This window comes from Sordaria macrospora, chromosome 2, assembly GCF_033870435.1.
Source record: "Sordaria macrospora chromosome 2, complete sequence".
NCBI classification, from domain to species: Eukaryota; Fungi; Ascomycota; class Sordariomycetes; order Sordariales; family Sordariaceae; genus Sordaria; species Sordaria macrospora.
Genome location: NC_089372.1, coordinates 3,180,147 through 3,194,528, shown reverse-complemented (window position 1 = coordinate 3,194,528; position 14,382 = coordinate 3,180,147). Strand labels below are relative to the sequence as shown.

General features: G+C 53.1%; 3 protein-coding genes across 3 annotated transcripts; 2 read left to right on the top strand and 1 right to left on the bottom strand.

The window, feature by feature from the left end:
* Positions 1–139: 139 nt before the first annotated feature.
* SMAC4_03904 (uncharacterized protein) lies at positions 140–2,410 on the bottom strand. The gene is made up of 3 exons (XM_003348010.2): positions 1,405–2,410; positions 895–1,253; positions 140–819 (listed from the first exon to the last, which is right to left on the bottom strand). Exons 1-3 carry the CDS (start codon positions 1,538–1,540, stop codon positions 772–774), a joined length of 543 nt encoding a protein of 180 aa, XP_003348058.1. The 5' UTR covers positions 1,541–2,410; the 3' UTR covers positions 140–771.
* Positions 2,411–2,951: 541 nt separating this feature from the next.
* On the top strand, positions 2,952–6,138 carry SMAC4_03905 (uncharacterized protein; the record flags this gene model as incomplete). Its single annotated transcript, XM_003348011.2, has 2 exons — positions 2,952–3,396; positions 3,644–6,138. The coding sequence occupies exon 2, from the start codon at positions 3,811–3,813 to the stop codon at positions 6,136–6,138; it is 2,328 nt and encodes a 775-aa protein (XP_003348059.1). The 5' UTR covers positions 2,952–3,396; positions 3,644–3,810.
* Positions 6,139–9,955: 3,817 nt separating this feature from the next.
* On the top strand, positions 9,956–13,384 carry SMAC4_03906 (uncharacterized protein; the record flags this gene model as incomplete). The annotated part of the gene is made up of 1 exon (XM_003348012.2): positions 9,956–13,384. The coding sequence occupies exon 1, from the start codon at positions 9,986–9,988 to the stop codon at positions 13,382–13,384; it is 3,399 nt and encodes a 1,132-aa protein (XP_003348060.2). The 5' UTR covers positions 9,956–9,985.
* Between the last annotated feature and the right edge of the window lie 998 nt (positions 13,385–14,382).

Sequence of the window (14,382 nt, the reverse complement as noted above, 5' to 3'; positions counted from 1 at the left end):
GGTGTGAGCTGGATTCTGAATCCGTCTTCGGTTTTCTTTTATCTTTTACGAACCCCCTTCGGGCAAGTACAACTTCTAACTCAACTTAACGTATATAAGCACTTCAAGTCACAAACAGAGAAAAGTAGCAAGCAACACGCAGAGAAAGGACAGTGTAAAATCGTGACGCTGATGATCCTATACATTTAACCCTAGACTTTAAAAAAAACAACCAAAAACCGGAAGTAGCACAAACATTCCACATGTTGTCTTTTTTTCCCTCTCCTTCCTCGACCAGGCAGTCCTTGACCATGCTCGAACCTTTCTTTCTCCGACGGTCGGAACCAACTTCCTCTTTCTCTACCCTATCCTACCCTAACGTACCCTACCCTAGCCTGACCTTGCCTAACCTGACCTGACCCATGTGTGTTGTGCGTTGTGTTATATCTCCTAAATCCCGACCCGATCTTCTCCGTCTCCTTCCTGTCCCGCCCGGAGAGTGGTTCTCAACATGTAATGCCTTGAAGCCTGATTGCTGGCGTACTTCCGTGCTTCCTCTCTGCTGTAGCCCGCATGTGCCGCTGCCTGGACTGGGTCCTCCTCCTCCTCTATGTCCCCAAGAGATTATCAAGCCTCAATCCTCCGACGTCCGCATCGACCAACCCACAGGTGTTCTTTTGCCAAATGGGGGCCCTAGCATTGTGTTCCAGGAGGCCAGACATCATGTTTTTGACTCCCTTCCGGCACGGTCTCCCCATCTTCCTTATCTTTGTCTTGCTCATCGGGGGGATTCTATTCCTCTGGGACTCCAGAGAAGAGACCAACACGCATACGATGGCTCTGTAATAGGGATAAGTAATTAGTAATGTGTTCTAGCCAAACAGGCAAAGCCGGTAGAAGAGGCCAACAACTCACATAAGGCAACTTGGGAATGATGACCGCCATGACAGCCAAGAAGTTGATGATGAAGTACGTCAGGTCGTAGTGGGTGTAATGCGTGCTGAGCAGGAACAAGACAATGGGCACGCTGAGCAAGAACTTCTTGGCAGGCGTGTACTGGGCTCCGTCGTCAATCTGCTCCCACATGTTCAGGTTGTCGTAGGCGCCGCCGTTGAACTCAAAGGGGATGCCCCGGACGTGGTGGAACATGATGTACGAGCCGATCATGTACGTGATGTTGGTCAGCGTCCATGACGTTTCTTGTGAGACACCGGGGACAATGTCGTATATGATCTTCAGGGCGAGGATCAGGACAAAGTGGATTGTCCAGGCGCCTGTTTTATAGTAAAGGTTAGCATAAGCTTTTGACATAAGATCATGGGAGGCTAGGAGCTTTGAGGGCTTGTTTGGTGGCACCCCGCGGCTGATTGACAGGGCAGGGATCACGACAAGCTTCTTGGAGGGGAGACGGGAGAGGATCATTACCCTTTGCGTTCACCCAGTTGGCATTCAGATTGGGGAGGGCAGCCTGATCGCTCAGCTGCTCAACGGGCTCAAGAGGCTCGTGGTAGACCTGGAGAATGCTACTAGATCTCCTCCTGCGGCCACCCTTATCTGCCATTGTGTTCTGATATGTCAAGGAGTCCCGACGCGGTGCTAGGTTGGTGGCGGGTACGTCGTAAGAGACGGTGCGTGGGAGGACGATTGGAGAAGCCAACTTTGCGGTATTGAGACCGACGGAGAGGGTCGTCGGTGTGTTTATAGAAAGTTTCGGAGGGTGTGTGTGTTTGCGCAGAGAGGCGAAGATCACCGACTTGCTTGGTCTGTCGTGGTCGTCGCTGGTCCGTCTTCGTTCGGAGAAGGTATGGGTAAAGTACGGAGACCGAATCTCTTGGGGATTCAGAAGCGCAAATTGACTTTGGATCAAGGGCCGGTCGATGTTAATACTCGTCTTTGGGTTGGTGAGGCGAGGATGGTGCAACTTGTCGGTCGAGGTGGGATGATGTCACTTGGCTTTTTGGCTTTTGGCTTTTTGGATTTTGGAGAAAGGAAACCAGCCAGTCAACCAAAATAGAAAAGGTGGAAAAGGGGGGGGGGGGGGACAAAGTTGGAATATTCGCTAATCTGGTATTGGCGGCGTAATCGATGCTGGCGCCGTCTGGTAGATTTCGGTTGTCGAGATGAACGAATGCTGTCGGTATGAATCTAGAATGTCGGGGTGAAGCAAGGCCGGTCTTGAAGAGGTTGACACTGGACTTGGAGAGAGGGGACGTGCTAAGCTTAAGGTAGGCCCTGTACGCTAAAAGGGCCAAGTCTAGGGGTGCTGGTTGTATTCAAGTTCCGCGTTTGTCCCAATGGCCGATGTTGTTAACTTTGGAGAAAGGAATCCACAGACGGGCGAATCAGCAACCGGGATTGGCACTCGGGAGTGGGGAAGTCCTCTCTTGTCTACATGTACCTGTCCGGCCTGAAGTGGTGCTCTGGAGTCTGGACTCTCTTTTTTCTCTCTTCAAGCACTCAGCTTCAATGAATTACCGGCTAGACTCTGGTAACGAAATGCTTATAGTTTGGAGATCACCCGACAGGTCTGCTTGGCAAGGATAGTCAGTGAAATACGAATCATCAACATGAGGAAATCAATGGCAAGGAATAGTCAAGGAAGAGGCCACGCATCCCCAAAAGAGAGACCCCCAGGTACCTCTCCAGACTCCAACGCCGTCCCGCATCCCGCGGACACCCTTATTCCCACTCGACAGATGAAAGGGGTCTCTCCCCACGTGAGGCTTGAGGCTGCGGCGGCAGGCGAGCAACTGGCAATTCGCTGCAACCGGGCTCCCAGCTCACAGCAGGCATTGGTGGAGGCTGAGCATTTGAATTGTGGATCTCGTATCATTGGTATCATATTCTCCAAAATTACCAGACGGGGCTCTAGACCGCCCCGGCCACAAGGGGTCCCCCGGTGCTCTCTGTTACCTCTAGCGTCACACACTGCGAACAAGACAGCGCGGTACATACCAGATCGTGTAAGGTTGCGAAATTGTGAAATTTCGGCTTGCACTGCACACAGTCAGATCTCGTAGTAAACCTTCTTCAAAGTCTAACAGGTCAAGTCCAAAACAACGCAGCCCCTTCACTCTTAACCCTGACGCCATTGTTACTCGGCCCAACGCCTAAGGTCTGTCGCACTCCAATCCCAATCCTTGCTCGACGCGAACTGCAAAACGTCAAATTCACCTTTCGAGATTCGTTTCGCGCCATCAACCCTCCTATTTATCTCGGCCCTGCAGAGCCGCCATCTCGCTGTCAGCACCCCGGCATCATCAAGCGCATTCCGGACGACTGTCCCGGAACGGACCCTGTGTCTGACCGGCTCAATTTACGCGGTGGTGGTACCGGTCAGTCGGTGCTGCTATTCATTCAGTCCTTCATATCGACCTCAGCTCATCAATTTTAAGCACTCAGCTTTTGAGGAACAAGGTGAGCCACCTATGATTGATTTGAGGCGTCTTGTCTCAGACCCTTTGCGCGATCCAGCAATCCCGTCACCATCGCGCACAGGACGTACTCACCATTGAGAGTCCTCTCCCTACCATCCGAACTCTTTTATGGGTTTGTTCTTCATTTTATTCCTGAATATCGGAATCTACATGCAGCTTTCAGCTTCAATGCTTTTGTTCGGCTCACTTCCATCACTGGAAACCAAGCTAACTACCATGGAAAGCAGGGTCGAATCTGGCCATTCTTGGTCTAGGTCTAGGAATTTGCTTTTGTGGCGTTTTGCCCCACTAAAATTTCGACACTGGCATTTGCAGCCACACTTCACTTTAACTTCATCAGACACTCACTCTGTCTCTAGTTTCACTTATTACATATCGATACCCCCAACCCACAATGAGCGCTCCAGGTTCACCGCCCAGCCGCAAAAGGCCGGCCGACGATGAATCGGATGCATCGGGAGCCAAAAAGGCCCGGGTGGAAAATGCCGAGGCTGCCTCCAACACGCCGGCTGATGATTTCGAGGAGGGCGAGATAGGAGAGTCGCCTTCCGGGTCTGAAGCAGCGTCGCCCAAGGACAACGAGGCTGGAGCCGAAACCACGCCAGCGCAAGGTGGTTGGAACCGCGGCGTTAGTAGCGGCCTGCGGACATCCTTCATATCGCTGAGCACATCACAAAGCCTACGCAAAAAGTCGCAAAAGAAGGAACCCTCGCCAGAGACCGCACCAGAGAGACACACGGCGGCACCTAGCACAAAGACTAAAAACCAAACGCGTCCAAAGAGCTCATCGCCGACAGACCAAAATATCGTGGATGGCTGGCTCGCCCTTCCTCCTCATGAGCCCTTCGCGAACTTCAAGGCCCGACCAAGGTACCCAGAGTCGTGGCAGGAACGCTTTATGAAATTCTGTGGGGCCCTTATCAGGCACAACATCCGATGGCCCCAGACCACGATGGACGAGGCTCAGGCCAAAAAGATGAACAACCCCGATCTCTTGTACAAGGCTTGGGGGCGGTGGCTGCAGGACCACGCGGATCAAAAATTCTGCAGTTACGATCAGGTGGCTGGTGGAATCAAGCAGGCGAAATTGACAAGGCAGAGTAGTGAACGACTCGGAATGGTCATCTCTGAAGCACTCAATGGAGAAGGTCAAGAGCCAGAGGAGCCAAAGACAGAGGCTCAGGAGCTGAAGAAGAAGGGAAAGTTTGCTCAGGCAAGCTGGACCCAATTCACCCTCCAAGGCACCAGATTCGAGAATCTGACAATTCCACCGTTGGACTCCAAGTCGGATCTGGACAATCTGAAGAAGAACAATCGCCTTTGGAGGACCAAATTCCTTCAATGGTCTCAGGAGTTCATCAACCTGAATCCAGACCTTCTGACTTCCGATACACCGGAGCTCCTGGGCGTTATCTGGACGACCTGGTGTAATTGGTTCAGACAAATTGTGGGCAAGAACAAAATTCCCGTCGGAAAGGACGTTGCTAGGAATTTCTTCCTTGACCACAACGAGGACGTTGAAGCCGTTTACCATGCTATTACGGCAGCCAGCCCAAAGCCTGCTCAAGATGAGACAGTGGAACCTCCAAAATATGAAGAGAGAGAAGAAGCTGCCGATGAGCAGAGCGAGCGCACACAAGCGGTGGCCGCCAGAAACGAGGAGCAACAACAACTATCACAACCCGCAACACCCAGAAACGAAGACCTCGACCTGCACATCCGCCACAAATACTTCTGCGGTCTCGAGCACAACCAGCTCTTCTGTGTCGAATGCGCCTCCTACTCGCACGGCTCCTCCCAATGCCCCCTCCTCACCTGCCGGTGGTGCCGCGCCGTCGCCGAGCACCCCTACTACGCCTGTCCCACCCGCCGCCGCTGCACCGAGTGTAGGCAACTCGGTCACGACGCCGAGTCTTGCACCGAGAGGCTTGCCCTCCCGCGCGACCAGATGGATTGCGCCATCTGCGGCTCTACCGATCACCTGGAAGAGACCTGCGTTGAGCTCTGGCGTACCTACAAGCCCGATCCGCTCACTTCATCCAAAGTCAAGGCTCTGCCTGTCTATTGCTACTGCTGCGGCAACGCAGGTCACTATGGAGCCGACTGCGGCATGAACATGGCGCGCCCGTCTACTATTACCGCGTGGGAGACGTGGAGCAAGAGCAACGTGGAGCAGCTCTACATCGACCCGGAATCAGCCAAGATCCCCATCGCACTGCAGCCGATGCCCAAGGGCTCTGTGTTGGCGCCTTATAAAGAAGAGGATCCGTATGCGGACTGGGATGCGGACAGCAACGGTCGTCCAGACTTTGGACACAGCATTGCCCCGCAGAGACATGTCTTCTTTGAGGACGACGAGGACGAAGAAGATGAGGGGTTTATTAGGCCTCCCGTCACTCAGAATCAGGGACCTGGGTCCGCTCAACACGGGAAGATCAACTTTGGTGGTAACCGTGGTGGACGCGGCAAGAACGGTGGCGGTACTGGTGGACAGAGACACAACCCGCCGCTTCCGCCTGGTCCCCCTCCGCAAAGACTGAGGGAGTTCCAGAGCTATAACCATGGCAGGGGAGGCGATACCTTTACAAATGGCCCTGGCGGCGGCGGACGTGGTGGTGGGCGTGGTGGTGCTGGTGGAGGTGGTCGTGGTGGCCGCGGTGGATTTGGCGGCGGCCGGAGGGGCAGAGGTGGGAAGAACCAGTGGTCAAGGGGACATCACTGAGCAAGCACCGACGTGGGCTCTCTTGGATGCGATGATCTTGTCTCACCTTATGGATATCTTCGCCACGGCAGCGACCGGGTTGACATTGCTCTTCAGTCGGCGCCGACAAGAACGGCGTTATTGCTTGGATGCGGTGGCCTTGGTATAGGCTACCAGCGAAGTTGAGTGGTTTGGAGGTGGCTTTGTCAAGCCATCCCTCCCTCAACGCAACAGAGCTGCTGTACATTGTTGCTCAAAATCATCAGTCTACGATTTGGTCATCGGTTGCCTGAGATACTATTACAAGCGCATGGGTGCATATCAAGTTACAATAGAGCTGAATTACGGTTCATCGTGGGAACGGAATACAAAAAAGCGATTGATCCCATCGAGCTCATTTCCCATACCCACCCCATTTGTGAGTTTAAATACAGACATAAGATTCTCCTGGCTTCTTTATTACGGCTGTTTCTTGGCCCTAGAGAGAAGTCTGGTGAGGAGAAAACCTAGATGCACTCCAAGAAAAACCTATACCCACTCTTAGTTCCGAGAGGAAAAAGAGATATCTATTTCTTCACAAGGTAAATGCATTTTTCGGGATGCATGTGAGGTCTAGGGTCGAGAAAAGTCTTCTGTTGGCCTCGATTTAGAGTGGATGTAGGTTTTTCGTGGAGTGTTTCTAGGCTTTCTCTTGGTGAAAGTGTGAGTGAGCCTTTGCCCCCCGAATGAGGCAATAAACCCAAAAGTTTCTTCACAATCTGAGAAAGTTGATAATCTGTGCAACCCGACTGGTCCTCACTCCCCCGGTCATCAGTCTGTCAATCGTGTGGAACGGCAAGAGCAACTGATGAATGACGAGCACCTTCCCCTAATTTCGTGAACCACGGACGAATGTGCACCATGATGCACTCTTTCCTTGAGGTAGCTCTTTCCTTCCAAATGAAACGTCCCTACTGTAGAGGTAGGTAGTACTTGGGTCCTTCCTGTTTATACAATCCTCATTTTCGGACAGGCAGTGAATCTTCTTATCATTCAGATAGGAGGTAGCGCTTGCTTCCATTTGTGACGGGGGTTGAACGGGACGCCTTCATTTTCTTCGTCTTCAATCTTTTGGTCCTCCAATTCTTTGTGTTTAGTTTCTCCGTCTTACTACGCCATCCATCTGTACCGGTCAACCAACTTCATGTTCACTATCTCGTCTGCCCCACTTGGAGATGAGGAATCACAACACTCAGCACAACGACGTCGTCAAGCAGTCGGAACCGTTCAGCCAGCCATGAACAAATCGTCGATTCAATTACTACCCAAACGCGGTCGAGTTGCGCAGTCCGTTACCGTTCTGTTCCCCCACTCTCTCGACATGACCACGTCTTGATGGATTGTACATATAAGAGGCACCCCGCCCACCCACCTTTATCTGCCGGCGCAGCCGTCGGTGAACTTGCGTCTCGGAGTCTCCCCGTGGATCAAACCACCAAAAAGAACCAGCACACTCAGAGAGCTGTCCAGATCTTCCAAGTTTGCTAACACATTAGCTGATTAGGTGTTTGATCTTTTCTCCCCCGGGTCCATAGGGGCTGACAACTCAGCAGCCAACTGGGGAGCGCTAGAGTGCTGGAGTCTCGTCATCGAGAGATGTCCGAGGCCATCCCGATCCGAACAAATTCTTCCACATCACCAGCACTCGGTTGAATGCTTTCCATAACGGTGTTCTTGCAGAGAGTCACACAGTCACCACCGTACCCAGCGCTTAACTGCGACCCCAACCGCAGAAAGCAAGGCGAGCCACGGATTCTTTATACCAGCAGCACTGATCAGGAAAATCTGACATGTGCCTAATCGCAGACGTTTGGGCGCCAACGTGTACCTGATAACTTGTGCCCTACAACCAGGGACAACCGCGGAGCGGGGCCGCAAGAAGGGTCCAGTCCCGGACCATCCCGTTTCACCAAACACGCACGCGCGGGCCCGGAGCGGAACGAACTCTCCATTCAACCCCTGGCGCGATGTGATCCTGTCGATCCACGTCAACTGTCTGGCCCAGATGGACTGAACGGAAATGCCCCGCTGTCGTGAGCGGCGTGTGTGCGTTGACAGAGAGACGGAGACGGATGGACGGACAAGACGGGAGCACGGGTGATGGTGCCGAGGAAGTCAAATTGTAAGTGCGTGATTGGTTGGATGCGACTGTTATCGATAAGCTTCACACCACCACTCTGTTCTCCAAAGTAGCAACTGGCTGACTATTGTACAACTACCAGGTATCGAAAAGCAGACGGCAAAAAACGACGCATTATGCCCTTCTTTTGTCAGCCAAAACATCAAGACTATACTTGCTCGCTGTTCCTTCTTCATGGTTGATGCAAATTCCAAAAGTCTTCTGCTTGGATATCTCATGATCGCCCATCAATGTGTCGCAAACGTTAAGATTCCGCTAAGCATTTGTCCACTCTTGGCAACGGTGGTTACCGCATTGAATCGCCAAATCCTCCCCCATCATGTTTCGTTTCATTGTTTCAACTTTTCTCTGTCTTCCCCACCACCAACTGCCACCACACCTTTGGATCAAATCGGTTGCCCCTAGTTGCAGCACCATCCCGTTTCTTGGTGAGGTCGACTGGATGAGAAGGCCCCAGAGATCAGACAGGCTGCATTGGTGTCATGCGGGGGGCGCGACCTTATTTGAACATTTTGATCCGGTCTGACCACTCACAGTCGTCGGCGCGGCCCGGAAGAAAGACAACGACCAACCAGCAACGACACACTTCACCATCAGCCAACGACCATCGTCCAAATCAAGTCCAGGCCGGAGGTCGCGCTCGCAATGGAGTCTACGGAGTCTACGGAGCAAAAGACTGCACAGTCACAGCCGTCTCAAGTCTTTCTCGAAGCCTCTCGCATTCCGTCCCCATCCATTTTTTCCCACCCACTTGTTCCTGTCCCGACCGACATTGCATGGTGCAGCCGTCCGAAATGCCGCCCCAGAATTCTTGCAACCATCTGCAAATGCACGAGAGACGGCACTTTGATTGCAACTGAAAACAGGTCACTGACAGCCATACGATATCCAAGTCAAGACACCCGTCTACCGTCTGAATGGCCTTCCTTTGATGGTTGGCATATGCTTCCTGCTCCATGGATAGTCTCCTTGACAGGTATTCAACTTATGGCCTGCTATGTATGGTCCATTCTTTACGTCCTGGATGCAGTAAGAGGTGGTAGTCTTTGTGGCATGGCATGTCAAATGGCACATGGACATGGCTATGGCCTGTGGTCGAATGGGATAATTTGCACGGTTGATCGATTCGCGGAGTCGGAGCCAGCGACTGTTGGTGGGATGATTGAATCCATGGGAGAGTGGATGAATGGGGCAGGATCAACTACTGGGATGGGATGGGGGAAATGCGCGACCGGCCGACCGCCAAATCACGGTTGAAGAAAGATACGTGATTAACTACTAGTGTAGTTCAAAGGGGAAGACATACCGAGTGGTAGGTCCATGTATGTCGGTCGGTGATGAGGTGTCACCAGTGGGGTATATCTCCCTATTCGAGTCCTCCTCCACTCTTCTTGGGAAAACAGAAAGTCCTTCTTGTTTCTTCTCTTGGTTTTGTTTGGCTTCATATCCCTTTCTGTTGTACAAGGTCTGGAACCGAAAACGACTTTTGCCTCTTCTGACGACATCGGACTTTGGGGGAACCATCATCGTCTTTTGGATAGAGACGACTTACACCGGTGGACCACCGCCACCATCTGAGATACCCAAAGCCTCCCTTCCCTTACCCATCGTATCCTTCTTCTCACCTGTCTTTGATCAAATCATATTTTTTTCTCTTCACTCCAAGTTTTGTACAATGGGAAAGGTGTGATGCCAGACCAGTCATCTTCAAACCACCGTACCACACACCCAAAAACATCATCATATTGTCCAAGACATGCAAAAGCGAACATGGCACCTAATACCAAGTCACAAGCAGACTTCTACTGCCTGTGGAAAGACGAGACCATCCGCGAGAGACTCTTCGACCTGCTCGACAAGAGTGACCTCTGCGCCGTCCGCGCCACCAACTCAACATTTTCTGCTCTCCTCACTAAGCGGCTCTTCTTGAGAACCCATCTAACCTTCACAGCCAACACCTTCACCAAGCAGACGCGCATCTCCGCCCTCAGTCGAATCGGCCACCACATCGAGCATCTCACCTTCTCCTTCCCTCATTCGGACGCCACTTTTCTTCCACCTTTAATCCACCCGACCACAGGCCATGAAATCTCCTTCCTCTATCATCCTATCACCTCCATGACCGCCGCGCTGTTCAGGCCGAAATTCACAAGCACCGAACTGGGTCAGATTCTCACGGAGCAGTACCCGCCCTTGTTCCACGCCGCTTCCAACGTGCCTTCCTTTATCAACGCCATTCGTCACTTGCCCAACATGCGTCACCTCACCATCAAAACCCCCGGCCAGGACCCCAAGGAGCGGTATCGCAGAGACTGCGTTGACTACGCCCTAATCAGCTTGCGCATCTCTCTGGAACGGGCCCCGCTCACCAAATTTTCCAAACTGTCGCTGTCGGGCGTCCACCCAACAGCCTTCAACTACCTCCGGCACACCCCCGGCTCCGGATACGGCGTCTCCCCTTCCGCCGAGCGCCGCTGGCGACAGATTCGGAAGTTATACATCAGCGTCGAGAGCTGGGATTTCTACCACCCTACTTCGCCCGGGCTGGACCACCTGAAGATTATGGATGAGTTCATCCGTTGGTTTGCTCCACGACTAGAGAAATTCAGTTTCACGTGGGATGGACACCAGAAGGGGCCCTGTCCTATAGCATTGGGCGAAGACCCTCTTTTCGCGCCAGCTGGAGGAAAGAAACAGCGAAAGAAACTGTTCAACGAGTTGACGGACTCCATGAGCCCGCTACCGGAAAGGCCAATGAGAAGAGAGATTGACATGCCTCGTCTCAAGTATTTGTCGGTACGAAACGCGACGATGAACGCAAGTCAGGTGAACGGGCTAGTCAAGCGACACATGCGAACAGTAAAGGAGTTCCAGTTCGAGGAGGTTTTGCTCGTCGGAGAGGGAACCTGGGACGAAGCACTCAAGCCGCTGTTTGACGAGGAGGAACGGAGGGCCAAGGGCGGGAAGAAGGGGGACATTTGGTGTAGGCGATCGATTAGCGGGAGTGTCGAAAGCGGGAGCGTGATGAGGCAGGGTCAGAGGAGGCAGATGAGCGGGTTGTCGAGCACAACGGACGGCTGTGAGACATTGCTGACGGAGTCGTCGGCTGCTACGGCTATGACAAGGGAGTTGTTGAATGCTGACTTGGAGACGGTGTTGGTAAACGGAGGATGGCTAGAGGACGGGGTGGATGAATTGGAGGTGGGAGTGCAGGAGTGGGCTAGGGGTGTGACCGCTGCTGCCGCGAGCGGTCTGGCCACCAATATTGTCATTCATGACGGCGGAGGAGTCGACAAACGAGGAAGCGGTACAATCACCACGATCCACGAGGAGGGCGAGGAGGAGGTGGATGTTTCCGATCTGCAAATGGGCACCAACATGTCTGTCAGCACGAGGATCAAGAAGCAGCGGCTTCGTAAAAAGAGCTCTGGGAAGCACCGCCGCGGAGATGGCAGCATCACTGAGGAAGAGGAGGCCAGTGAGTCGCGTCGCCGGGACCGTGAGCGCCGTGAAAATGCCAGTGACGATGAGCGGAGGTACCGCAGCACCGAAAAGGAGAAGGATAAAGGACGCCACAGTCGAAGCAAGACCAAGCACTCCCGCCGTGACGAGTCGAGCGATAGGCACCGTTCTCGTTCACGCTCTCGCCATGGCAGCAAGCATCGTCATCACCGCCGAGACTACCCGGAGGATGACAAGGTCACGACTCTGCCAACTTTGCCTGAACTCAAGACCTTGTCGGAAGTTAGCGGTGTCGATGACGAGGACGTCCCTCAGCCGCCTCAACCCAAGAACGCACCCTACACGCCACCACAACTCGTTACCCAGCGACTCCCACCGTCACCTCCCCAATCTGCCAGTGGTGCGTCCAACAAAGACAAAGCATTGCCTCCACCACCACCGGGCTATTCCTCGCCCACCCCTCCTCGCTCTCCTCCCCGGATGACCGAGCAAGATCATCGCCCTTCTCCTCGTCCATCTCTGGACACTCCTCAGGCTGCCCGACTCAACATCACCGCCCCCATTCTCAACGCCAACCCTTTCCCCGCCGTCCTCTCACCGACCGTCTACGACCCATCCTCCAAAACCGGTCCCCTCCTCGGCATCAGTGGACCACAAAATGCCCGGGGCGGTGCTGTCGGCACCCTCCTATTCCGCGACTCCACTTCGTCTAATCCCGATGGGCCGTCTCTCTTTGCAGATCTCGAGGCCCACGTGGAATCCGAGCAAGACCGGGCCGCCGCCCTCAAAAAGGCCAGGGAACAGGTCCTCGAAAAGCTCAGCAAAGAATTTGCTCACGGCCCCTACGGCACGCCCTCCACCAGGGAATCCATCGATCAACCTCCTCAGCCAACGGCGCGTCCCCAGCCGCCTAAGCGCTCTAACTCGCACTCCATCAAACCACAACTTCCGAATCCGTTCCCTTTGAAGCGCGCCAACTCCCATAATCACCACCAGACCGGTACGTCGACTGGTCAGAGACGCAAACACTCCGGTCACCACGGGCACGACTCACCGGCCGTAATGGCTGCCCTCAACGCTTCTCGCGCAAGACCCGGCGCCGCCGAGTCGGCTCCCACCTCAGCTGTAACTGGTGATCGTGACCACGAGGACATGTTGGCTTTCAGCGTCCCTTACCACCACCACCACGCTGATTGCGGGATCACTTGCGCCCCGCCTACCATCCCTCCTCCCCCTCATCACAACAGCGCTACTTCCTCCTCTCTTGGCTTTGGAGCACGACTTAAGGAAGGGTTGTTCGGTATCGTCAGGGCGGGGACGCCAGGGTTCTCCAGAAATGGTACCCCCGGGATCTCTCATATGGCTGGGACCGAAACAGTGGTGCACCGTGGGCGGAGGAGTGAAGATGATGCGGGAAGAAGACACAGGGAGAGAGACTACAGGGAAAGAAGGGAGGAAAGAAGGGAAGAGAGGAGGGATGACCACAGAGACCAGCACGGCTATAAGTACGGGCATGGAAGTCTCGAGAGCAGTGCTGGCGGCCATAGCAGAGGGACTAGTGGCAACGGGAGCGCCTATGTTCCGTTGATGATCAGTTCGAGTGTTATGGGACATAGGGGAAATTGAGCGAAGATGCTGGGCCATCTTGAGAAGTGGAAGGAAAAGTATAGAAGGATCCGTACCATTGCCTGGTCGGACTCATACGTCTGAGACGTTTAAAAAGCATGAAATGGCATGGCCATTAGGATAGAACGAACGATAGATGGATGGGGACAAGAAGACCGGGGACAACGGCTGCATACAAGTACACGGATGGTTATGGGCTTGGTCAGGACGGACGGATGGACAGATGGTGATGATGATGATGATGATTTTATGACGATGTTATGAAAAATGTGATGTTTTATGATATGAAGTAACGACTTTTCTTTTTCCCCTTTCTTTGTTATTAGTTAGTTTGTATATTTATAGGTCATATAGTTTGAGCTCGATGCTAGCTGATGTAATGGAGGAGGTGATTATTCCCTGCATGATATCGTCCTGTTTAGTCGTGCCCGACTTTTGTCAGTGGTGATCACGCGCGTTGCCGGCCTCGTTTTATGTCTGGGAAAAAAAAAAAAAAAAGATATGCTGATCGCATTATCGCCCGGGAAGTGGCAGACAAGAATCGACTGCACCTTGGAGAAGCCACAAACGATCGGAGTGTCACAAAGTCGTGTAACTCGTTCTTTCCCGTCTTCTGGACGGGAGATTTTGCAGGCGGGAACTGAAGTGTCATTTTCTCCTGCCTTTTCCCTCCCAAATGACAAGGCCGTCAGGTGGTACAGACCCATCAAGGTTCTCGCATCATCAAGTCTTCACGAGGCTTCGTCATCTCATTTGATTACGGCAAGCTTTCATGCTCCTCACATCAAAACGACACTCGGTCTAAACTCACCAATAGAGGATCATCTAGCACATCCCGTTCTGATTCTCGAATCTGTCCTTCATCACACGCTAACTGAAGGTTAACGTACACAGACTTCCAACAAATGCTCATTAAATCCACATTTTGTCCTACCAAGGCCGAGCCCTTACTCTCGGTCACACGGCAAGTCGACTATCTCTGCACTTTAGCCAGCAAC